Below are 27,447 nucleotides of genomic sequence, written 5' to 3' on the forward strand. Positions count from 1 at the left end.
TAATGGGAGAAAGGTATGTGGCTATTGGTGAATTCTGGATTAGTGGTGCTGGCAAAGCACAGCAGTTCAGGCAACATCTGAGGAGCCGAAGGGCTTTTGCCTGAAACGTCGATTTTACTGCTCCTCGGATGCTGCCTGAACTGCTGTGCTTTTCCAGCACCACTAATCCAGAATCTGGTTTCCAGCATCTGCAGTCATTGTTTTTACCTTTTTTTTAGCTATTAGTGAATTGGATTGTGGCCACTCAGTTATCATCTCAATTTACTTTTGTATAATAGTGAGACCAGTTTCATAAATGAAGTGAGATCACTCACAAGATATAGGAGTTTCAATAAATTCTATTTTAAAAACTTGCATCTAAATCATGTAAAGAATGATGCTCCATTTCAGGCTTTACTCACACTTATTAACCCAATGGTAAATTTAATAATTGTGTTTCCTAACAAGATGAATAACTGTAATTTTGTGATTAAACAGCAAAATAATAGTTTCAGGAAAACAAATAAATAGTTGTATAAACCTGATTTGACCACCATCAATGGCTGTATTTAGAATTCACAAAGAAATTGTGATTGTAGACATAGGTCTAAATCTCATCCTGTAGCATAATTTCTGTTCAATAAAACATAGTTAGTAGTCTGCATCATTTGTAAAGTAATCCCTAAATTTCCATCCAAAATCGATGAAATTAGAATATATCTTCTAAAACACAATTCTCAACTACATATCATTAACCACAAATGCATCATTTCCTTTATTCTATAGTTTGCTATGATATTATTTCTATCTTCTCTTCTTCCATTGTCTATATTGTACCATTTAACAGACAATTCTGACTACAAATTTTGGATCTCGTGCCAGTGTTAATGTTAAATCTAACCTGATGATTTATTTTCCATATAATACCAACAGTGGTTTCTTGTGGTGTAGTGGTGTCCCTAAGCTAGGAGTCCTGGGTTCAAGCCCCATCTGCTTCAGAGATGTAGAAATAACATTCCTCAACAGGTTGACTAGAAACTATCTATAATGCTAGTAGTGGGAGTTGGGTTCAAGTTGACAAGCAGGAATAGATGATAGACTCAGCTGAAAGTTATAATATTGCTGCTCCTGTTTGGTTCATGGCATTTGGCAAAAATGCTCCTGGATAAGAAACCAAGAGAGAATATGCCCATATTGGGTCAATTTTTAGTTCTGTGGCCTGATTACTAACGTGGTAGTGATGGATTGAAAATGGCGCTGGTAACCTACCATCCTATTGACAGAAATGAATACATTGGGAGATATTTTGAAAAGAGCTGGGTGTTTCCAGTGAAACGCTCCTATCAAAATGCAAACTAGAAATCCAAACAACACATCAGCCATTTTAATTTGGAATTGACGGGGTCATGTGCTGTGCAGTTCCATACAAATTGGAAGTTGATGCATTCCAGTTCCACTAAGTCTGCTAATATTTTAGGTTGGTGCAGAGGAGCAGAAATACTCTTTCAGGTTTATTACAAATAAGTTAAAACTGCTCACATCCTGGGATTGTGGCCCGACTCCCGTCACTTTATTGACAACCCAGAGAGTTCAATGTTAATGTGCTTCAATCTGGTAAAATGTATTGGGTTGGTTTCTGGTGCCCCATATTAGCATTGGCAGGATTCTAATGAGGTCATAACTTCAGAGTTGCAACCATTTCTTCACTGCAGATACGGGCAACTGGCCAGCCAGTGCACTCCATTGATGTGTTGTCCAAACGTCAAAACTGACTCCACAAAACACTGTCCATCTGTAGCACAATATTTTGTGTTACACAAAAATACACTGTTGGTTCCAAATGAAAGTGAGAAAAATGTAAGAAACATAAAATGATACAGCATCCTGTTGATCTGAGTATTTGATAGCGGTCCCTGAGTATCTTGAGTGCATTGCTAAATATATTTCAATAGGAAATCATGTTAGTCCGTGACATAAACTGGAAAGAGATCATTGTTGGTCCACGTCTCCATTTCTGATGATCTGTGGCAAGGGCTGGGTTAAATTTCCTCCTTTTTACTGACCACCATATTAGTTTCTCCAGTTGTTCCATTTTTATAAAAACGGTAGTGGTATTTGTGAGTGCTTCCACATTTGAGCCTGCAAATTGAATTGTAAAACAAGTCATAAATAATGCACATTAACTAAATATTTCCTGTCATGCTCTGCTTGCTAGATACACACCAGACTGATTTGTTTCACTACTCTGAAAAGGTTTAATGTCAGTTGATCGGAAAAGCGAATTTGTTGATTTACCAATGCACCTTACAACTGATTACAAATAACAAAAGATAATGAAATGTACTTGTGAGATTGGCACCTTTCAATCAAGCTCAGAATGATTGCAGGAATCAATCTCATCTCACTGGGCCGACCACAAGCAAAAAATATATACAGTACAGGCAACATTAAATGCACAAATGAACTGGAAAATGAATTAGAATTAAGATACATCAAGCTGGTACATGTATTAGTCATATTTTCATGGTTAGAGTCGTGAATATTTTTGAATTAAGTAATGAAGGAATTATGCACAGTACCCATTTCCTGTTAGAATGTATAACATCCTTTGTTTTACAATCAAATCGGCTGGTAACTTCTGATAACAAAACCTACAGCTCAGGGGATGATGATTTAATTGCTATATCTGTGTGGTGCTAAATGTTTCTCAGAAACTCTGGTGGAAATGCTGCCAGTAATCACAATGATCTCTCAATTGCCAATCCCTTTAAGAATCTGTTCAAGACTAAACATTTTAACTCCTGGTTATTGCTTCAAGCAACATGGAAGTATAGTAATAAGATGCAACATGTACTGTTGTCCCTTTTCTGTGAACACTACCAATTATTAAAAAACTCATTATTACTATAATAAAGAAACAGTACTTTTCACATCCTCAAGTGCTTTACAGACAATAAAGTCCATTCATTGCTTTATTTTTGAATAGAGGAAATGTTAGTTTACACAAAGCATACTCCAACCAAAAGGAAGTGAGGACTGCAGATTATAGAGCCCCATCCCGTCCCATTTATCTCTCAGCCCCCTTTGGCCTCCCCAATATTCCTGATGAAGGGCTTATGCCTGAAACATCGACTCTTCAGCTCCTCAGGCCTCCTGTGCTTTTTCAGTGCCACACTCTTATAGCCCAACTAGAGACAAGATGGTAATGACTAGCTAATCAGTTGCCCACAGCATTGAATTGCACACCCACATCCCATGAATGAATAAAACTTATGTGGAATTCAAGTGATCCTCAACCACTATCTTGGGCACAGAACTCTGTCACCAAAGAAGGCATGTCATACAATAATATGTTGATAAGAATTAAAAGGTAGGTTCCAGAGGCTCTGTTTTTCTATGAAATCTGTCCTATTCCCTTTTCATTCTCTCTTCACTTTAAAACTGAATACCCCCACCTTTCCTAATGCCATGGCCAAACATGTCGATTCATTCAAGGATAGATTTCCTGTTTGTGTCTCCAGTGTTCTCAGTCAGATCCACCAATGTCAAGCTGCTCTTCTTCTCTGATCACTGCCTCCTGCTGACTGTCACCTACAGGATGACCTGCTGGCCAACAAAGGAACGTGGAAGTTCAACATGAAACTGTTGACCCCCAGAAGACATTGAGGAGTTCAAATGGGATTATACAAGTTGGAGAATCCTGGGGGCCCTCTTTAAGTCTTCAGGTCTGGTGGAAAACAATCAAGGGGAACATCAAGAGGTTCTTCATCCTCAAAGATATTCAAAAGATGAGAGAGAAAGATCCAGGAGAAAACTGTCCAAACTTCTCTCTCTTGTCCACAAGTGAATGAGGGGGTATATTAGAAATTGGTGAGCAATTTCACTGTTGAATGTGGACTACAAAGTCCTGTCTAAGGTCACCACCAACTGCATCAGGTCTGCTCTGGGTTTGGTGATTCACCCCAACCAAACCTGTGCTGTACCAGGCAGGATGATCTCTGACAGTCTCACACTTCTCAGGTATACAATCACCTACGTGTAGTACAGGGTCGTGGACACCTGATTCATCAGCCTGGACCAGAAGGCCTTTGACAGGATATTATTGCCTACACGTGGAATGAACTCTTGAAACTGGGTTTTGGGGATGGTATCCACAATTGGATCTGACTGCTCTACACCTACATCATTAGTGCAGTCTCAATCAATGGGAGGGAATCAGAATTTAGATCCTGATCAGATCTGGAGTCAGTTAGGGCTGCCTTCTCACTGCTGCCTTGTTTGTGTTTTGTATAGAGCCTTTGCCAAGTCCATCAGGAAGGATGTGAGCCTGAGAGGCTGACTAACTCAGGCTGTGGAAACATGCAGGTCAAAGTCTCCCTGTGCATTGATGATGTCGTCATTTTTTTGCTCGGATCTGCTGTCCTTGTGCAGAATCATGAGCATCTGCAACCAGTTCAAACTGGCCTCAGAACCAAAGTAAATCAAGGCAAAAGTGAGACCATGTTCTTGAGAAGCAGGACTGGCTGATCCTTTCTCCCCTTCATCAGTTTAGAACTAAAGGTTCTAAGAAAATGGTTTGGAGAGGTCGAGGCAGTGTAAAAACATGGGAGGATGTTCTGCAAAGGTGGGGCAGAAACTGGGCAAATAGGAGCACTGCTCCCTCACCATTGCGGGTAAACCCTGGTCATCAGGTTGGGGACTACACTCAGTTTAGCTGGATGTGGTGCAAGTCTGGCCCATTCCCCAAGCCTGTGCCTCTGCAGTGACCCGAGCCATCTTCCACTTCATCTGGAGGTCAAAGATGGACTGTGTCCATAGGGACACCGGCTACAAAGCCCTGGATAAGAGGGGAAGAATTTACCTAATGCTGCCCTCATCCTGATGGCCACCTTTGTGTGCAGCCACATCAAACTGTGTGTAGATTCTCGGTATGCAAACACTAAGTGTCATGAAATACTGAAGTTCTATCCATCTCCAGGTTATGAAGAATGGGCCTGACCTTGGTGCCATGGACGGTTCCAAGTAATTGGACTGTTCTGCATCACCCGGCCTTTATGGAAAAATTTACAAAGGAAAACACCTTTCACCACAAGGCCACCAGCAGTGGTCAGCACAAAGTATCCTTAAGATATTGTAGGAAAGGAAGAGGATAGATCCTTTCAGATGGTTCCCTGAGCAGACTGTCAAAGTCATTTGGCAGAATGCCTCATAACTAGAACTTTCCAACAAGCACCAAGATGTCGCTTGGCTGGTGGTGAGGACACTACCTGTCAAATCCTTCACATATGCCCGGACTCTCCATGCTACCGCACACAGCTCTCAAAGCAGCTGTGGGGATGTTGAGGCCATCCCACGTCCCCTTCTGTAATGTGGCTTTGTAAAATAAGTCTGGAGAGAGATGCAGTGGTTTTTGTTGAGGTTTGTCCTGATCAGTTCCGTGACGCAGAACTCTGAGCTCTACAAGTTGTTCCCCGGGATGTGCACCGTGACAAATATCAACAGTGCCTGGAGGACCATCTGGCGAAAGATGCTTTTTGGTCTGCCCAAAACCTGCAGAGTTCCAGTGTAAAGAGTTGTATTGACTGAGTGCTATAGACTGGCACATTCCAAGGTCCACTGAGGGATGCACCAAAGCTTGGGACATCTGTCACCAGGGCGCAGTTGGGAAAGACCACTGTCCAAGCTCCTTTCTGCTGAAGTACAATGGGAGTCCGTTCAGTTATGAGACTGTCTTGTTGCCTCAAAATGTAAGTAAATAGTGTCCTGCATGAGTAGAAAATGCCTTTGATTGTAACTGCAGGGAATGTCAAATTCCAATTTATTTTTATCTGCAAGAATGCATAGAAGAACTGTTTTAATATCTCATGTAATAAAGTTTTGTTTTGTGAATAAAGTATATTTTCATTTGGGGAAAAACACATTTCCTGGTGTCAATGTTCATCAATGTTGGAATAACTACCAGTGATCTTTGCAACTCTCTTTCCAAGTGCCCTTAGCTCTCTGGTCTTCTATTTAAAATAAACCGCAATTTGCCAACCCTTCCAGCTCTCCTAGAAAGGAGGGCCATTTGCTCCTTTACCGCCCCTCAGGAAGCACATTTGGACATGATCCTCCCGAAAAGCATCTTATAAAGGTAATTTGTTCAGGACAGAAAGCTGAGGAAAAGAATGAATTCAGGGTTTAGATTTTCCTGATATTATATAAACATACCTTTTTATTTTCTGCATCTGGTCAATGGTTTCTGGGAGAGGAATATTGATGGTTTCAGGCAGAAGCAAGACAAGAATTGCTGAAAACACTGTCAAGGTCCCCATCAGAATATACGGCAGAAATTCATGATAAATTCCTGCGAAAATATGGAGCATAAAGTCTCATAGCACATCAATAAGTCATAGACAGCACATATTTCACAGGCATTGAGGTCAAAGAATCACTTTTGATTTGTAGTTTCAATGTAGTACAGGAATGTAATGTGCTGGGATTTAGTTTTTCCACTACTGAGGTTATCTCCAGCTTAAAGTATGGAAACGTGGTCAAAAAAGGGGCAAAATTAAAAATAACTTGTCTGCGTGGATCCAATGTTTGTAACAAGAGAGATGATTTGATGCATTGAAAGAAATAAATTGGCATAATAGTTCTTATGGAGATTTGGTTGCAATGTGACCAAGGCTAAACATATTCAGAAGATTGATTTTTAAGGAAAAGAATTGGATAACACCGTTTTTAAAGAATGAGATCAGGGCAGTAGAGAGAAATCGTCTTGGCTCAGAAGATTATCCGTTGGGTGGGGACAATAAATAGTGATGGGATAAATAGTTATGGGGATAAAGTTTATAAGCCTCCAAACAGTAGTTACACTGTAAGACAATCAATAAATAATGGGAGCTTGTATGAAATTAACTTTAATAATCATGAATGATTTTAATTTTTATAAAATTTGGACAATTCAAGTTGGCATAGACAGCGTGGAGGACAAGTGCATAGAATGATGTTTCTGCAAAATGATTGTTTCAAACCAATCAAGAAATGGCCTTAATCAGCCTGACAAAAGTATAATAAGACAGAATTAATGATTTCAGTAAGGAATCTTTTAGCAAGGAATGTTAACAGCATGGCATAACTTCAAATTCAGATTAAGGATGTGAAATTTGTCTATGAGAAAAGTGCTTAAAATGTGAAGATAGAAAATTAAAAACTGAGGTCTCCAGTATTACATATGTCAGTCTTCAACCAATTTGATTCACTTCACATGATATCAATAAACCACTGGAGCTACTGGATAATGCAAAGGTTGAGGGCCCTCACAACGTTCCATCAATAATAATGAAGATATGTGCTCTTAGATTTGCTGCCAAGCTGTTCCAACAGTTACAACACCAGTATCTACCACCAGTGGGCGGCATGGTGGCACAGCAGTTAGCACTGCTGCATCACAGCGCCAGAAACCCGGGTTCAATTCCCGCCTCAGGCGACTGACTGTGTGGAGTTTGCACATTCTCCCCGTGTCGTGTGAGTTTCCTCCGGGTGCTCTGGTTTCGTCTCACAATCACAAAAGATGTGCAGGTTAAGTGAATTGGGCATGCTAAATTGCCCGTAGTGTTAGGGGCAGGGGTAAATGTAGGGGAATAGGTCTGGGTGGGTTGCACTTCGGTGTGGACTTGTTGGGCCCGTTTCCTAATCTAATCTACCTGACAATGTAGATTTGCCAAGGTATATCCTGTAAACAAAAAGCAAGACAAATTCAACCATCGCAGTTACTGCCTCTTCAGTCTACTCTCAATCATCAGTAAAATAGTGGATGATGTCATCAATAGTGCTACCAAGTAACGCTTGCTTAGCAAAAACATGACGTTTGAATTCCATCAGGGTCATTCAGTCTTGGCCTTATTATCGCCTTGGTTTAAATATGGTCAAATGAGCTGAATCCCAGAGATTAGGGGAGAGTGACTGAAGAAGGGTTACTGGACCCAAAGCGTTAACTCTGTTTGCTGTTCACTAATGCTGCTAACTCTGTTTGCTGTTCACTAATGCTGCTAAATCTGCTGCATTTTACCAGCAATTTCTAGTTTCGTTTATGGTATCAACAATCCCTAGCAAACCTCGAATCAGACCAGGCACAAAGGAAGATGGTTGTAGTTGCTGAAGATCAGTCATCTCAGCTCAAGGATATCTCTTGCTGGATTTCTCCTGGATAATTTCCTTGCCTCAACCATGTTCAGCTATTGCATTAATGACTTTCTCTCCATTTTAGGGTCATAAGTGAAGATGTTTGAACAATCTGCCCACTTGTTATTCTGTCTACATGCCTCTGCAGGCTCTTTGTGTCACCTTACCACTTGCCTTCACATCTATTCTTGTGCCATCTGCAAACTTGCCAATAGTACATTCACTTTCCTCAACTAAAGCATTAAAAAACATTGTCAATGACTATAGCCCCAGCACTGATTCCTGTAGCACAGTAATTACAGATTGCTATCTAAAGTACATCCCTTACTCCCATTCTTTGTCTTCCTTATTTGTTCATCAATCCTCTATCCATGCTAATGTAATACCCTCAACACCATTGGCTCTTATTTAGTATCTTAGCAAGCTCCTCCAGAAAATCCAAATATATTACAACCACTGCTTCTGCTTTATCTGTCCTGCTCACTACCTCCTCAAAAAACTCTACTAAATTTGTCAGGCATGATTTCCCTTTCACAAACTGATTCAACTTGCTCAAGTATGTATTTCTAAATGCTCTGCCACGATATCATTTGGACGTTTGTTAGCTCAGTTGACTGGGTGACTGGTTTGCAATATAGAGTGATATCAAGGTGTGGGTTCAATTCCTATAATAGCTAAAGTTAGCATGAAGAACTCTCTTTTCACCTGAAGTGTGGTGACGCTTTCCTTAAACTACCACCAATTGTCTTTCTTTGATCAGAGAGCAGTGCTACTGTGTGGTAAGACAATGGTGATTTTATCTATTACATTCTTTATAATACTCTAACATTCTCTCAATAACAGATGTTAAGCAAACCAGTCTATAATTACCTTCTTTCTCATTGCCTTGTACTCTCCCTGGAATCCCGGTCTCTCACTGGCGTATATCTTTGTTGTGAACCATAAACTATTTTCTTAAGAGTCTGCCATTGTTCTTCAATCACCTTTGCTGCTAAACTCCTTTCCCAGGAGTAGTTTTTTATTTCCCATTTACCACAGCTGCTTCCAACCCAGGTTTCATCCTCTCAAACTAAATGTTAAATTCTACCAAGTGATGCTCACTGTTTCATTGTGGATCTTTTATAGGGACTTCATTAATAAGATTGTCTCATTATACAAAACCAAATCCAAAATCGGCTGATACTGGTCAGACCCACAACATATTGTTTTAGGAAAAACTGACTATTCCAATCTACATGAAGACTAAAGTAAACCATGATTAATGTACAGCTTTTGTTCCTGATGAAGGGCTTTTGCCTGAAACGTTGATTTTCACGCTCCTCAGGTGCTGCCTGACCTGCTGTGCTTTTCCAGCACCACGCTCGCGACTCTGTTCTCCAGCATCTGCAGTCCTCACTTTTGCCTGTTTTTTTTCATGTCCTAACGATCTCTTGAGTTATTCTCTATCCATTGTGTAGTGACTGGTAGAACACCTATAGATTACTCCAACCAATGTCGTCTTTCCCCTTTTATTTCTTGCCGCCACACTTACAGATTTTGCATCTTATGATTCAAAATCATTTCTTGCTGTTGTACTTATTGCACACCATACTACCATGGCACAGTGGCTCAGTGGTTAGCACTGCTGCCTCACAGCACCAGGGACCCAGGTTCAATTCCAGCCTTGGGCAACGGGCTGTGTGGAGTTTGAACATTCTCCCTGCGTCTGAGTGGGTTTCCTCCCACAGTCCAAAGATGTACAGGTCAGGGGAATTGGCTGTGCTAAATTGTCCATAGTGTTAGATGCATTATTCAGGAGTAAGTGTAAGGAAATGGGTGTGGGTGGGTTATTCTTTGGAAGGTCAGTGTAGACTTGTTGGGCTGAAGGGCCTGTTTCCACACTGTAGGTAATCTAATCAAAGCTATCCCTCCTTCCTGCCCATACTTTTGAAAAGAAACACACCCCTGAATATTTAGTTCCCAGATTTGATCTTCTTGTGACCATGTAATGGCCATAAGATCACACAATTATTAGACCACAGGAGGAGGCCATTCAGCACCTCCTGTCCTTGCACTGGTTCTATTTTTTTATTTGCCAGTCTCCTGCCTTTTCCCCACATTCATGAGTGGCTTTTCTATCCAATGTCCTCTTGACTGCCTCAATTAAATCTGCCACAATCACATTTCCAGCAGTGCATTCCATATCCTAACAACTCGCTATGTGAAAATGTTTTTCTTCACATCACCCTTGCTACTTCTACATGCAATTTTATGTCTACGCCCCCACATTCTTCTCTTTTTTATGAGAGGGAGCAGCATTTTCCTATTTACTCTATCAAATCTCTTCTGAGCCTTCTCACTCCAAGGAAAACAATCCCAAATTCTTCAGTCTACCCTCATAAGCGAAGTTTCTCAGTCCCAGAAAAATTCTTGTAAATTGCTTCTGCACTCTCTTCAATGCATTCCCATGTTTCTCATGACATAATGCCCACAACTACATACAATACTCCAGCTGAGGTCAAACAAGTACCTTGTTTCAGTTCAACATCACATCCCTGCTCTTGTATTCTGTGCCCTTATTGATAAAGCCGAGAACATGGGTACTTTATTGACTGCTCATCAACTGTACCGCCACCTTCAAGATTGGTGCAAATCATGCAGTTGTTCTGAATCCTACGCACATATGTAAAAACCCATTAATTTTGCCTTTTTAAAAAAACATACCTTTTCCCCTTTTGGCCCCTATTTATTGCTGTTTTGCTACTTGTCTGCACTCTGTCCCTCCCTATCCCACCTCAGGCAATGTCATCAAATAGCTGCCCTATAATGCTGTCATATCTTCTTGCTTTGTAAGCCTCCAAATTAGATAAAAACTCTCTCTTAGTTATTTTATTGGTCTCAGCACAGTTAAAGTGAATCCTATCCCAGCAGAATAGCTCCCTTCTACCCCAATAATAGTGCCAGTCCCCCATGAACTTCAACCCATTCCACCCATTGCTGAGGTGCATATTTGACTCCTGGACTGTATTTACCTATATCAGTTTGCTCACAGCTCAGGTAGCATTTCAGGGATTATTACTTTTAGTCTTCCGCTTTTTAATTTAGCTCCTAACTGTTCAGTCTTCCAGCAAGACTTAATTTCTAGTCATACCAATGTCATTGGTAGCATAATGAGCATTGGATCCCTCCCCTCCCTTTCCAGGATTTTTTTCTCTGGAAATGTCTTTACTGTGGCAGTTTGGGATTCCCACTTATGGCTGCAGAGAATAATATCTACCCCCCCCTTAATTATAGAGTTCCCTACCACACATACATTCCTATTTTATCTTCTACTGTGAATGGCTCACTGTACTAAGGTGTCACCGTATATTTGCTCATTTTCCCTGCAGTCTCCACTCTTGTCCACACAGCTTGTAAGAACTTCATTGCTATTGGACAATTGCTAGTAATTTTCTCCTTCCCTGAAGTGGCACCATGACTGCAGCTCAGAGATTGACACCACAATTCAGATCAGAAGTTCTTCAAGCTGCAACACTGACAGCAAATGTCTTCACTCTGGGTCACATTGGTGTCCAGCATCTTCCACATGCTGCAGCAGCAATACCTCATTCTTTCTGTCCTCCCTACTGTATTTGGTTCAACCCACTGTTCCTCACACCTCATTGTACTGATACTTTGTTTTTTATGAAAAGAAAAACAAATCACAAAAATCAAGCTAATACTTCAGCAGTTATGCTTTGGAAACAAAAGAAAAACACTGGTGGCCTAAACACAGACTGATGACCTTACATTTAATTTAAAAACTGAAACTATTCAGCAATCCTATGAACTAGCGAGTTTTGAGGACTGTAACAAACACTACATTGGACAAACAGGCAGAAAACTAGCCACCAAGATACATGAACATCAACTAGCCACAAAAAGACATGACCCACTCTCACTAGTATCTTTTCATACAGATGATGAAGGACATCATTTCAATGGGACAACATATCAATCCTAGAACAAGCCAAAAAAAGACAGGCATGAGAATTCTTCAAAGCATGGCATTCCAACTGGAACACTATCAACAAACACATTGACTTGGATCCCATTAACCACCCCCTGAAGAAAATAGAGGAAATGACATCACCACAGGAAATGACACAACCAACCCAAGGAAACCCAAACACATAAATATAAAGCAGACCATACCACCAGCGCTTCATCCGGAGACTCACTGATGATGTCACCTAGAATAGGGGATGAAATGTCTGAAAATGAACCTCCCAGATCCTAAGAACTAATCAGTGTCCTTCCCTACATTCATGTCATGATGTGGTTCATTATAGGTTGGCCTCTCAATCTGTGCTTTTTATCCTCTCCCACTTGCCTCTCATAGAACATAGAACAATACAGTGCAGAACAGGCCCTTCAGCTCTCGATGTTGCACCGACCTGTGAACTATTCTCAGCTCGTCCCCCGACACTATCCCAAAATCATCCATGTGCTTATCTAAGGATTGTTTAAATCGCCCTAATGTGGCTCAGTTGACTGCATTAGCAGGTAGGGCATTCCATGCCCTAACCACTCTATGCGTAAAGAACCTGTCTCTGACATCTGTCTTAAATCTATCACCCCTCAATTTGTAGTTACGCCCTTCATACAAGCTGACATCACCATCCGAGAGAAAGCCTTTCACTGTCTACCCTATCTAATCCTCTGATCATCTTGTATGTCTCTATCAAATCCCCTCTTTGCCTTCTTCTTTCCAATGAGAACAGACCCAAGTCTCTCAGCCTTTCCTCATAAGACCTTCTCTCCAGGCCAGGCAACATCCTGGTAAATCTTCTCTGCACTTTTTCCAATGCTTCCACATCCTTTCTGTAATGGAGCGACCAGAACTGTACACAATATTCCAAGTGTGGCTGCACCAGCGTTTTGTATAGTTGCAGCATGAAACATGCTGGACAGTTTATTTCTTACAGTAAACCCTACTAAAGTATCTGTTTCCCTTTGCTCCAAATTTCCAACAGTACAGTTAGAAACTCATTCGGCCTTTATCAGACTTTGCTGAAGTCTCACACTGACCCAAGGGCAGAGATGCATAGGAATATCATCAACTGCATGTTTCACTCCAAGCCACGCACCAACCTACCTTTTCATCATTCCTTCAATGTCGCTGGTTCGAAATCCTGGAGATTTCCTTCCTACTATTCTTGTGAATTTATTCACACTTCACAGACTCCAGCAGTACAAGAAATGGACACAGTCAGAGTGTGGTGGTGTCAGAGCCTGTGACTAGTGGTGTGCTGCAAGGATCGATGCTGAGTTCACTGCTTTTTGTCATCTATCTAAATGATTTGGATTTGAATATTGGAGGAATCGTTCATACATTTGCAGATGACACTAAAGTTGCTGTTGAGGTGCAAAGTGAAGAAGGTTATCTTAGTGTACAATGGGACCTTGATCAGATCGGCCTAGGAGTGGAAGTTTAATTTAGAATAAGTGCGAGGTGTTACAACTCCCTGCTATAGATAAGATGTTGTTAAACTTGAAAAGGTACAGAAAGAATTGACAAGGATGTTGCCAGGGTTGGAGGGTTTGAGCTATAGGGAGAGGCTGAATAGGCTAGGGCTGTTTTCCTAAGTGTCAGAGGCTGCAGGGTGATCTTACAGAGGCTTATAAAATCATTAGGGGCATGAATACGGTATAAATTGCCAAGGTCTTTTTCCCAAGGTAGGAGAGTTCAAATTAAAGGGCATTTGTTTAAGGTGAGAAGGGAAAGATTTAAAATGGACCTAAGGGGAAACTTTTTCATGCAGAGGGTAATGTACTTATGGAATAAGTTGCCAGAGGAAGTGATGGAGGCTGGTAAAATAACAACATTTAAAAGGCATTTGGATTGGTACATGGATAAGAAGGTATAAAGGGATACGGGCCAAGTGGGATTAGATTAATTTGGATTGTCTGGTCATCATGGATGAGTAGGACTGAAAGGTCTGTTTCTGAGCTGTATATATCTATGATTCAATGACTTTAGGTAGCTCATCATCACTTTCTCAAAGGCAATGAATGTTGGCTGAGCCAACAATGTTCACGCCCATAAATATTAAAAAAATGCATTAGCTTGAGCCTCCTCATTACTAGTCCAGTGAAAATACTTCTGGGTCACTGTCTCCTCATCAGGAATACTAAATGAGGAACTAGTGTACTGTGATTGTCTCCAATCTTTAAATATCCTGATCATTTGAAGTGAATTTGGTTTGTTTTGCTAGTCACTTGTTTATAATAATATGAAAATCTTACTTCAAGAACTTCAGTGGGTTCAAAAGCTTTTATATGTGGTATTGTGGCCTAGCATTATTGTCGGTGGATTGTTGTAGAGAAGGGGATAGTGTTGTGGGAACCGACGTTTGAATCTCACCATGGCATGTGGTGGAATTTGAATTCAATAAATATCTGGAATTAAGAGTCTAATGATGACTATGAATCCATTGTTGTTGATTGAACGGTGTGGATTTCGAAGTGACCTATTGGTATCAGGGATAATACAAGAAATTTCCTAATATTGTACCTTCATATAGAAGTCAAACTATCGTCTTACCAAGAAAGAAAATGTAAGGTGAGATGATGCTGCCTACCCTCGAGGCCATCGAGCTCATTCCGACACCCATGTTTCTCACTGTGGTAGGATACAGCTCACTAGTGTAAACAAAAACTATAGCGAAGGCAGTTGTGGTTCCAAATTTTCCAATCATTACTAGCACTGTGGAAATTGCTGCAAGACCTAGAAAATAGACAGGTTAACAATCAGGTTAGTGGAAGCTGCAGTGAATTACAAGCCACTTCTGCCAGGCATTTGACATATGGGCTGACCTTTCAAACAGAAAGCTTCTGGCATAGACATTCGACAGCCAGGATTACAAATTACAGATTTATGATGGTGCTTCCAATTGTTAGCAACAATACTGGAGCTTTATGAAAGTTACTTTGGCCTATGCACTGCTGTCATAATAATGACCAGGCTGCTTTTCAGGTTAAAAGCCACCGCAACTTCCATCAAAGATAGATACAAAATTAAAGAACAGCAATGAGAAGTCACTATTGAGATTAGCTGCTCCTCTGTTAACTTCATGAAAATCGATATAACTCTGCCCGGCTCCCAAGTAAATATTTCGAATGCTGTCAAGTGTTCCTTTTTCTTTTACTCTTTCATATTTATTATTACTTCCCTTTTGTTAACTTTTGACACTTAATATGACATTGGATTGATCTTCTAATGTATACTTCCATTCCAACAGTGAGGATATTTCAATCATACTTAACTGGCTGTGAAACCATTTGAAAAGTCTGGTGGTTGTAAGAAGTGACATATAAATACGTGTTTTGCTGCATTCTTAAAAATTTTCCAAATCGGGATGGTGTTGCAAGAAAACGTGCAGGAAGTGATTTTAACTTCCTTCTTTTAGGTGGTAAAAACCATATATTTGTAAGCTCCTGCAGGGACAGACCTGGCAAGTTGCCACAGTGCAGCTTGTAGATGGTGCACAATATTGCCACTGTGTGCTGATGGCAGAGAAAGTATATGTTTAAGAAAGTGAATGGGTGCTAATCAAAAACATGGTTTTGCTCTAGATGGTGTTGAACTTTATAAGCTGGAGCTGCACCAGTTTAAGTGACTGATGAGTACTCCATTATCCTCTTAGTTTGTGTCTTGCAGATGGCCAAAAGACTTTTTAGATTTCAGCGTTGAGATACTTGTCATTGATTTCTTAGCTGTTGGCCTGCTCTTGGTGGTTCCAGTATTTTTGTGACTTGACTAATTAAATTGGGATGCATGAATTCTCTGAGCAAATGTTAAGTTGTGCAAGCAGAATTTCTGCTGGGAGTCCACAACATTAGAAAGGGACAGAATTTGCTGTGTCAGAAGTACCTAATGTTTTCCAATACTGGTTGAAAATACATGCACAGCCAACTTTTCAGATAAATGAAATATGGCTTATGGGATAGCTACAAAATAAAAGGGAATGGCAACAGAACTGTCACCTCGCAGTAAAGGCAAGGGTATCAAGTGGAAGAATCAAAAATTAAATGTGAATTCAAACACATTCTGCTCAGAAGAGGAGGTAGCTGGATGTGGCTGACATGGATCGTGGAATAAAGATAGTCTGTATTTTGTTGATAAATCTATCACACAACACAAATTTAGATAATGTTCTCTTTCTGCTATGGTTATGGTGATACTTTAAAATAATTAAAGCAAATAAATTCCGTTTGTGTATATTAAATTATGTCTTAATGTAACAACACAAATCATTTGGGCCAATACACCACTGAATGACAGAAGACCCAGTGGGAAGTAAGGTGGCATGTTGACACTGCCAATAGTTGTATAGAGTTGGATGAGGAACAATCATGTACCATGGTCACTTTTACAGTGATTGGTCATAACTTTTAGTGAAGACAATTGTAGCATGGTTGCATGTTAAAAACCTAACTGGAAGAATTTAAACACAGAATTGCATTGGTCAGAGAGGCTTAACAAAATTAAGAACTTTGTGACAGCAGAGAGAAATTGAAAATGGGTGTAGGGTTGATTGTGGGCATTGTCATGATCACATGCCATGGAGATGATAAATTGTTTTTAAAAGCTGTACTTTATGTTTAAATTCTAACCTGGAATTGGCTGGACAAAAACATGACCACCATCAATCACATAATTAACCACAAATTCTGAACAATTTGAATCAGGACAGAACTCAAGAGTGCAATTTTTTTAGAAACGTATACCAATGTGAGCGTTGCAGTCAAAAGTCATACAAAGGTGCAGAGGATCCAGTGTTTGGACAGTTAGTTCTGGACAACAAATGTGGTTATTCAAACTCATTAGCCTGAAATGATGCTAATGGCATAATTTAGTTCACATCACCAAACAACGACCAGGGTGAAAAGCATAGAACCTGTTTTGTTAACTAATATGATTCAGCCAGGTACCCTATCACAGAACCAAACCCTCTTGGACTCTGAACAATTTAATTTTTACTTCTAGACAGCCTTCCTTTAATGAAGGAAGAGTTAGTCCATTGTGAGCAATATACCCAACCATTAAGCACGTTAGCCTGGAGACAGCCAGTCTACTGTTAATATCATTACATGCAAGATTCTTTCCACAGAAGTTCAGATTTCAAGCTCAGCTAAGCCTGCCCTTAGTCTTAACCTCTTTGAAACTCAGTTTCCAGGCAAACTCTTGATTTGTATGAACAATGGATCAACCATACTGCCATGCCTCCTCCTATCTACTACCAATTGTTCACTACCTGCAAGAACAATCCAGTGTGAGAAACTTCACTGAGCAATGATTTTTCAAACTCAGAAAAAGGGAATTGAATGAATTAATACTCATCACATTAACCTTTATGCTCTTCATCTTTGTAACTTTTCCTTTCCTTCATACTTCTGCTTTCTTCCTTTGTGAGCTGTGTGTGCAACTGTTGTCACAATCATTCCATGTACTTGCACGCATGAATAACTCATAATGTAAGAGTGTTTGTTGCAATCATTTAAAAATTGGATTTCACAGAACAGAGAAGATTTAGAGGAATCATATCACAACTTATTTTCAAAAGGAATAGAAGGATTTTTTTTCTTGAATGCTTTTGCTTACAGACAGAAGAAGGGAACAGTAAACCTACATACATCACATTTGGTCTTTAAAAATGTCCAATCTACCTCAGATAAGTTTGAACAACAGGTGAACCTAACTATTTCACACCATTATTCTGCCCTAGCAACACAAGTTGTGTTCAACACCAAGAAGACCTTGCTGTGAAGCCAAAAGAATGCTCTGCTTATTACACAAATGAGGAAGTGGTATTTGAATTTCAGTGCTGAAGTGATGCTAGATATACAGACCATAGACTGGTCGGTCATACTGAACAGCATACTCCTTCTGTTGTTCACAATAAGCAAGCACTGACTGTAACCAATCAGCCCATACTTACAAACCTCACAATGTGTTCAAAATGAAATTACATCAGTAATCGGTCAGCATTTGCTAAATAATCCTTAATGCGGAAAGAATTATGCTCATAAACTAATTTAAGATCATCAGTTGAACTACACTAATACACAGGACCCGTTCTTTGCAGATCTCCAACATCCACAGTGGAGATGTAAAGTTTATATAACTGGTAGAGCTATGAATGAAAGGGCAGTTTGGCAATTCAGGTATTCAGCCAATGCTGATACAGAGTAAAATATGGCAATTGGTCTGGGGGTCCTAATGGGACACAATTCCCCCTCCCCCACACATCATTGTTCTCACCTCAGCCCCATCCTCAGCATAATGTAAATCAGTGATGTTGTGTTCATAATTTCTGGCATTATCTGTCAGAATGCTGAAATTTCTTAAAGCTTTTATCATATGTATATTTCAAATACTCACAAAATCTTCCTTAAAACAAATATTGAACAGGTTATGATGTTTTTAGGTGCACTAAGAAAACATTTACTTGAAGGAATGGGTTGAATGAAGAAAAGGACAATTCCGCCCAGAAACAGAGTGCTTGAAAGGCTGAACCTTCGAGAAAACCTCTGGAGCAAAAGCCAAGATGCTATGTAGGCTGGAACTTCGATGGCACCAGCGAAGAAACAGTTCAAGTAATCATCACCATGGAGATTGGGTGTGTTCAAAGACAGGCTAAAGTATTCAGCTGTTAAAATCATCCTGCAAGAAGAAGACAAAATCATCTTGAAAAATTAGTTTTAAAATAATCCATGCCCAATCCCTTTTTTTTAAATTTTAGTATTTATTTATGTTTTTCTTCCTCACTGATTTGTATTCCCTGTGCTATTTGTTGGTTCCCACTAAGGATGCAAACAGTGCTCTCCATACCCCATATTAATGTCAAATGTCAGAATATATTCAGACATCCTCTGCAGGAAGCCAGTCATCTAAATTCATCCCATCTCCACTGAGGAGCAACTGCAATATATTGGAAGTTGCTTGAAAAACACCAAATGCTGCACACGTACTTGCATGTGATTCCATTCAACAATTTATCCTGCTTTGACTCAAGGAGGAGCACAGCATGTTGGCTACCAATAATCCATCTAGATGATCAAAGACTGAGCTAGCGAGTTCCCTTTTTGCCCTTCAGTGTTGCAGAAATGTATTTCCTTTTAGATTTAATTCAGTTTTTGGAGTATTGCATTGGTTCACCTTCCTATATTAATGGACTTATGTGCACTTGGATGTCATTCAATATACTACATTACTTTCTTCCCTATTAAATTTTAATATATTATTTTGCATGTTTCTTGCATTTAATATGAATACCTCAATATTTACAAATTGAGAAAAAAAATTCTGCAATTTTGTAAAATGGATCAAAATTCCACTGGGAATCTCTGAGACTCACTCACTCAGATTTTGTGGGGTCCTGTAGAGGAAATTAATTCTTTTGAATGGAAATACCTGCGGGGATACACTGTGGATGAAGACTATTGGGCTGATGGCTTAAATTTAGGATGGCCCTGAATGAAGTAGACCCTTGTGAGATCGTCAACTTTCAGAAGCATGAATTAGATAACTTTCTGAATGAAAAAAGACTCAGAGCTGTAGAGGAGTAGAGGTTATGATCTCTATTTGCACAAAGTACTAAAATCTGGAGCAGTCGAACACAAAAATAAACTCCAAAAATGAATGTTCACTATTACCTCTAATGGTTACAAGAGTACAAAATGACCTTTCAATTAGACAAACTGTTGAGACCTCTATTGAAATACTGCTTTTAATTTGGGGGAATTTCAGGGGTGGGATTGTAAGCTTCATTTTTATATGGTCTGATCTCCTTGCTTACTTAGAAGGACACATTCCAGAGAACATCAGGAACAAGAAGCTGGAACCTTGGGAGTCAGAAAACAGCCTCAACACCTGTTCGACCAGCTGTAATTGGGTTAGTATATACTTTCTATCATGTTGAGTTCGCAAAATAGATTTTAAACTTGAGCGTGGCATAGACATTTAAGAACTGTAAGGTTACTTGGAATATTAGAGGGGGAGACTGGTTTTATAGTGTTGTATATATATCTTGTGTTTTGATGATAATAAACCATGTCTCATGGTAAATCACATCTCATTATTCATGTAAAACAAGTAAGTACATCAGGCCATACGGAAACCAAACCTAAAGCAATCAGACTTTCAAGAACAGTAACAGGAATTAAGGACTGAAATTATGAAGAGGGTTGCATGACCATTATTTGTAATCTCCTGACTGTAAAAAAGTGAAATATGGTCAAATTGAAGTTTTTAAATAACAGAATACAATAGGGTAAACACAGAGAAATTGTTCCCTTTACTGGGAAAATCCAGAATATGACAAAATCTTAAAGTCATAGCAAGACCATTTATGAGTGAAATTAGGAAGTATGTTTCACACAAAACATTTCTAAAATCTACCATTTTCTCCCCCAAAGACGTGCGATCACAAGTTTAATATTTTACGACAGACTGAGATTTGGTAAAAATTTGAGATGTATTAGCAGGACACTAATTGAAAGACAGAACATATTTGAGGTGTGAATGGTCGATACTTTTCCTTTCATGGACATGGGTGTCCCCAACAAGGCGAGCATTTGTTGCCAAACTCTAATGCTTTTAAATGATGGTGAGACATCCTTTTGCAATCCATCTGGTGCAGAGCAGGTACACTTGCAGCATTACCTTGAAAGAAATTCCTAGACTTTGGTTTGGAAACAAAGAGGGAATAATAACAAGGCAGGATGGTGTGTGATTTTGAAGGGAACTTTCAAGTAGTGGTACCCCAATGTATCTTCTGCCTTTGCCCTTCTCAGTGGTAGAAGGCATGGAATTGAGAAGTCATACTGAAGGAATCTTTGCGAGTTCTGGCAGTGCAAGTTGTATTTTGTATAGATTGCTGACATCCTGTGTTACTGGTGCAGAAAATGAGTGGTTCAAGTGAAATGTTTGTTCTTGGACAGTGGTGAGCTTGATGAATGTTGTTGGAATCACACTTATCCAGACAAGTAAGTGTATCCCATCCCATCTTTCACTTGTGCCTTGAAGACGGTTGTCGAAGAGTGTGGTGCTGGAAAAGCACAGCCTGTCAGGCAGCATCCAAGGAGCAGGAGAGTCGACAGTTTGAGCATAAGCTCTTCATCAGGAAGATGAAGAGCTCCTCCTGCTCCTCAGATGTTGCCTACCAGCTATGCTTTTCCAGCACTACACTCTCGACTCTGGCCTCCAGCATCTGCAATCCTCACTTTCCCCTTGTAGATGGTGGACCAATTGTGGCAGTCAGGTGTAAAAAACCCATAGAAGAATGACCGGTCTCTGGCCTGCTCCTGTAATCACTGCATTTGTACGCAAGGTCCAGCCTTTGGTCCACAATAATTCTTGGGGTATTGTTAGTGCAATTTTGCCATCAAGGCAAGGAGGCTAGATATTCTCTTGTTGGAGATGGTCATTGCCTGGCACTTGATATGGAAGCAATGTAGATCACTCAATGGGTGAAGATAACTATTTTTAAAAATACATCAATGAAGTGTGGACATTATTGGTAAGACCCGGATTTTTAACCCATCCTTAATTGCTCTTGAGAAGGTTGTGGTGAGCCAAGTGTTTGTATATAACAACTCGGCCATTTCTGAGGCACATTGCTGTTAGTGCTAAATCTGGAATCACGTGAGCCAAATATGATGATGATGACAATGGACAATTTGCTTCTCTAAGAGACAACAGTGAACAAAAATATTAAAACTGACAATCCAGTTATGAAAGGGTCACCATTTCTGATACTTGCTTTTTGATTCCAGCTTTTCACTGCTTGTAAATGGGATCTGGACTCACGGCCTGGAGTTTACTCCTTGAGAAGGGTAGTGACAGTTGGGAAAACTTGTGGCGTGGTATGCCTATCTCAGGAAAAAAATGCCAAGAAAGACAGTTTTTCTTATTTCAAGGTGGTGGCTGCAGTCAAGTCAACTAACCTGGATAAATGACATGATCACCTGATGAAGGTGCGTCGCTCCAAAAGCTAGTGTGCTTCCAATTAAACCTGTTGGACTATAACCTGGTGTTGTGTGATTTTTAACTGTGTAAACCCAGATAAAGGTTACAAGGCAGTCACAGGGATTGCGGGGTCCTGAGTGACGGGATGTTTAGAAAGCACACTTTATCGCTTTAGGACTTCATCCCAGTTATGAGAAACAGAAAAGCCATCCAGCCCTCATTTCCCACACCCCATGGTCCATTCATGTCACTTCTTGCCCCACCAACTTGCACAGACCCTCATGCTCTCCATGCCAATACATGCTTCCAAAAATGCCCCTATTGCCCCTATGGCTTCGGCACTTCCATGCCATTGCATACAGTTCATAGGAGCAACGAACTACCTGACAAACATTAGGGCATGCAAAGGAAACAGCTGAATGTACCTACCTTTCAAAAGGTTCCCTCCTGCAGACTGTGGTTCACAACAAATCTGAGGTGCTATCAACCACAGGATATTAAACAAGCTGGCCAGACTCCATAAACATTGCACAGGATTAGGACACACCTATTCCCACATTGCAGCCATCCAAGCTGGGATTGTAGGGTGCAGGCTTATGACTCAACCGCCATACCCTTAAAACGTATTCTTGAAAATCTAAAAACCCTGTAACCCAAGATGTGTAAAACATCCCCCAACACTAACCACCATCATGTTTTTTACATTGCTCCAGAGTTACTCCAACTGAGGCCCATGAGTCTGGATCATAATTCCAGGTCTCTGGATTTGTGTAGAAACCACAATGCAGCAAGATCCTGCTCAACTATAATTTAATGTCACTGCTGTTGCTGTTCAGAAGGGATACTGCCTATAAGTGGTTTAAATAGCCACAACACACTATTTTCCTGAAAATAAAGAGAAAATTATGACTCTGGATTAATCAATATTGTCAAGTAAGGGCCTCTAAAACAATTTTCTCATGCAGCACTTTAGACTGCCTGGCTCAGCAGAAGGGTCAGTAACCGGAGTCAATGAGAAATTAGTGGAGTATGAGGCATCTTCAAGTGAGGGTGACAAAGAAATCAATGACCAGTCATTTCACCCTAATTTATATGAGAAACTGCATGAAGGATGTCAGGATATGGCACACAGTTCAGGAAATTTTTCCACTCCAGTTTCTGTATACAATTGTTCACTAACATTACAACATTAAAAACAATAACATGTCATGGTATCATGCAATCAAATGAAGGTCCACACTCCACGTGTATTGTTGCCATTCACCTCTGCTCTAAACCCACAAATGGTACCTCTGCAAGATACAAAAGTTAATTACATTTGCCAAGGTCATCCTTCGAAACAGCCCTTGAAGGGATCCATGTCAAAGCTGCACTGTCAGAGGGTCAGGATCAATGGTTCGGCACTTGCTGAAATCAAATACGATCTTTATTTCAAATATAAACCAGATGAGCACAGAAGCTCGAATTGCTGGTGAGTCTCAAACACATCTAGTGTGTTTTCTTGTGTCTTTTCTGAATGCACCCACACTTCACCCCCAGCGGTCAAAATGCAGGCTGCTGACCTTTCTGCCCACCATGACACTAGGGGCAGTCTTCTGATCAGTTGAAGTTTAGAGGACCCCAGTATTCTGAGCAGTTCCTGTACATGTGCAAAAGGTTCAGTGGTCTTCGTGGCAGCTACTGGTGTCATGGCAGAGGACCTGAGGAGCCGCTAAGGCAGGGCTATGCAGATGTTGAAGACAGTACCTCCTCCTCTCTCAGCAAGGTACACATGTACCTCCCTGCTGGCCTGAGATGGGCGAGAACCTGTCAACAGACAAGAGCACACATGCAGTCAGGAGGGATTCAGCAGTACACCTGGCTTGGATGGACTTCTCCAATACCCAAGTCAAGGTGTAAATACCCTCTGGAAGCCCTGCTAGACAGTGGTGGGGCTACTGCACCAGTTTCTGCCACCTTACAGATGGTTTCAGAGGCAAATTATCATCCGCATGGGCCTGGCTTCCCTCAGTCTTCTGAGAGCTGATGACCTCAGGTGTCAGAGACTCCAATAGCTGGTTAGGAGCTCATGTGGTGCTTGCACCACATTGTGAGCCCAAATCTAATTATGAAATTACTGTGCTGGTATACGGTGCAGGGGAATGATGTAACATGACATTCTGACATTGTCTCCTCCTCTGCAAAGGTTGATGAGAGTCCTTTGGAGATAGTGGGCTCTCTGTACCTGTGGGTAACCTGCAACAGAGAACAGAATAAATCAGCACTTTTTGCCTCCTCAGACACAGCCAAATTTGGTGCAACTCACATTATTACTGATCGGTTGGAGGATACAAGAACATCAAGCCTTGTACTCGCCTGAGGTTACCACAGGCCCAGACATGAAATGATTTACACTCTTGCGAGTGAACTCCAACTTCAAGGTTCATGAGGGAGGGACAGTAGTGATGGCTTGGCAACTCTAGGGCCTCCATTTGCAACGCTGTCAGGATTGAGATCATCGGGCCCCTGACATTGGTTTGGGCTCTTTTCTTTGGTTGTTCAGGCCCTCTCCTTCTTCTGCAAGAACATGGAACAGCAAAATTAGTCCAGTGTCAAGAACAGACTGAATACTTACTTACTTTGCACCCTAACTGCTGTTTTTCTAGCCACTGGCATGCATGTTGCATTAGATCAGCCTGGTGCCACTTTTGAGGGTCAGCAGTGCCAACCTTGTGTCCTTTGACAGAGCTGAAGCCATTCCTTTCCAATAGAACACCGAAGCCACACTTATTGCCAATTATACAATAGTCTCTCTCTGTGTCTAGCATCTGCACCCTCACACTTATCCAGCTGCTGATCCCAAAAGGTGTGGTACTCACCTTGTGGAGCAAAGATGGACAATGATGGGTTGCAGCATTGCTGACAGGTTCTCTGCATGTCCTGTGTCTACTGAACTCCTGTGAAATGTCCATCCATGCCTGCTTGGTTAGCTGGAGAGGTCTCCTCCTCTGTCCTTGTGGAGGAGCATCTCCTGTTCATCCAAATAAACTGGAGTAGAACATGCAAGGACTTACTGAACTGTGGGGCCATTCAGGATTCTCCTGCCATGCAGTTCTTGTCTCAGGTGTTATGACTGGTTGACTAGTCACAGAAGGATGCTGGAATGAATGGTCTGCAGCTGTGTGCAGGCTGAAAAAGGTATACAAAGGATGGTCTGAGGCAACTAACCAAGTTTGGTGCCCCTTAAATGTAGTGCCAATACCTTCACCCATGTCAGCTGGTGATGCAGCTGCTGCCTCAGTCACCCACTGTAGCCAAGGAGTGGTTAGCTTCTCCCACACTCTCCCCTGCCCATTGGACGTTAGTTGGTCACTTGGCACAAGACCACACCAGAAACGGGACAACTCTCATCAATTTATGGTTCTGTCTTCTCCTTCCTGCTGCCTCATGTTAAATCCCAGCCAGCTGCTCTGGCAAAACATACAGAATTGTGGGATCAGTTCTCGTGCTTTGCTGGATTTGGAATGGAGTGGTACTGAATCCTCCCGAGGAGAATAGGGGAGTTGGGTGAGGGTGTGTGTGCTGGGGTAGTCAGAGAAGCTTTGTGATCGATTCATAGAACGGCTACCAAAGCTACTGCAGCCATATGTGCAGCCCCTTTAAGATTGCAGAACAATCAAGAAAAGTTGAGACTGCAGACAGAACATTGTGGTGAGGGAGGGGAAAAAGAGTTATTCATAGAAAGTTCTATCCATCACAGATCTTAAGGCAGCACTTCTCCTGTCTGGATCTCAGCCATTAAAATTGCTCTTGTTCTCAACTTCTATGTGACTGCAGTCCTGCTGTCCGGAGGGAGAAAAGCTGAATTCCAACTTTGCCCAGCTGGGTCTCCATTGTTGTGTCTAAGAGGTGACCAAGACTTTGTACATTGGAACATAAGAATGGCAGTTGTCAATTTATTGCCTTGAAACTGTTCTGTCATTCAATGAGATCGTTGCTGATATATGGTAATGAAGGAGAGATCCAAACTTTTCCCATATTTGCACATAGAAGTTTGTCCTAATTTCACTCTTGAAAGGTCTGGCTTTAATTTTTAGATTATGTCCTTAGTCTTAAACTTCCCAACAGTACGTACAACTTCTCTCTGTTCTCCTTAATATCTTGAAATAAAAACAAATCATTGCTCAACCTTATAAGTTTTCAATAGCACAATTATAATTTGTACAATCTCTCTTTGGAATTTAATCCTTGCTGTCCAGATAATTTTCTGTAAACATTACTCATTCCCTCCATTACATCCTTGCTGTGCTGTAGGACTGAGAGCAGCCCATGGATACAATCTGATCACGGTAATTGAAACAAAATTTTACTTTCCTCGGCAGTTTATTTCCCTAGGTGTACAGACCAGTTTCCCTCAGCCTCCCTAATAATTTTCTTTTTCTATTCATCACATTTTAATGATTCAATGACATGAACACCTAAACCTCTTGTGCACATCCACTATTTCTAGAAAATACTTCTATCCTTCTGGGGTTTTTTTTAGATTAGATTACTTACAGTGTGGAAACAGGCCCTTCGGCCCAACAAGTCCACACTAACCTGCCATCCACCCAGATCCGTTCCCCTACAGTTAGCCCTTCACCTAACACTATGGGCAATTTAGCATGGCCAATTCACCTAACCTGCACATTTTTGAACTGTGGGAGGAAACTGGAGCACCCAGAAGAAACCCACACAGACAAGGGGAGAATATGCAAACACCAAACAGTCACTTGAGGCAGGAATTGAACCCAGGTCTCTGGTGCTGTGAGGCAGCAGTGCTAACCACTGTGCCACTGTGCCACCCAGTTATTTCATTGCATTCAAATATACATCCAATAGCTGTGCCCATTCATTTCATCTACCAATGTCTTTTTATCAAATATGCCACCTATCCTTGTATCATCAGCAAATTTGTATGTGTGACTTTCTGTTCTATAATCTAAGACAATAGTTAACAAGATAAATAATTCAGATCCCAACACAGAACCTTGCTATCACATTACTAACAACTTGCCAATAAGAATAGCTGTCTACTATTTCTGCACTTAGTTTCCTGCCTCTTAACTAATTTCCTAAATATTGCAATAGGTGCCAAGGTGCCACAGGTTTCATCTTTAGCTAACACTTACTTGTAAGGAACTTTACCATATGGCTTCTGGAATAACATCCAATGACATTGCCACAGGCAATGTCAGTCAGGTTTATGGCATGACCCACTCTTTGCAGACCCATTCTTGCTCTCCCTAACTGGTTGTAAATTTTCAAGGTAAAAATTCGAAGAGAGCTCA

At 40.8% G+C, this 27,447-nt stretch overlaps 1 protein-coding gene across 2 annotated transcripts in view; it reads right to left on the reverse strand.

Annotated features, from left to right (window-relative positions):
- Positions 1-600: 600 nt before the first annotated feature.
- LOC132823442 (organic cation/carnitine transporter 2-like) overlaps positions 601-27,447 on the reverse strand; it is a 113,695-nt gene continuing 86,848 nt past the window's right edge. Inside the window, exons 7-10 of one of the 2 annotated variants that reach the window (XM_060837307.1) lie at positions 18,618-18,832; positions 14,711-14,893; positions 6,190-6,325; positions 601-2,118 (exon numbers count right to left, since the gene is read on the reverse strand). In XM_060837307.1, the coding sequence (XP_060693290.1) occupies positions 2,019-2,118; positions 6,190-6,325; positions 14,711-14,893; positions 18,618-18,832 (634 nt within the window). In that variant the 3' untranslated portion in view covers positions 601-2,018. Of the gene's footprint in view, positions 2,119-6,189; positions 6,326-14,710; positions 14,894-18,617; positions 18,833-27,447 lie in introns of those variants that run through there. The other variant, XM_060837308.1, reaches the window with a different exon arrangement.

This window comes from Hemiscyllium ocellatum, chromosome 16 (assembly GCF_020745735.1).
Source record: "Hemiscyllium ocellatum isolate sHemOce1 chromosome 16, sHemOce1.pat.X.cur, whole genome shotgun sequence".
Classification (NCBI taxonomy): domain Eukaryota; kingdom Metazoa; phylum Chordata; class Chondrichthyes; order Orectolobiformes; family Hemiscylliidae; genus Hemiscyllium; species Hemiscyllium ocellatum.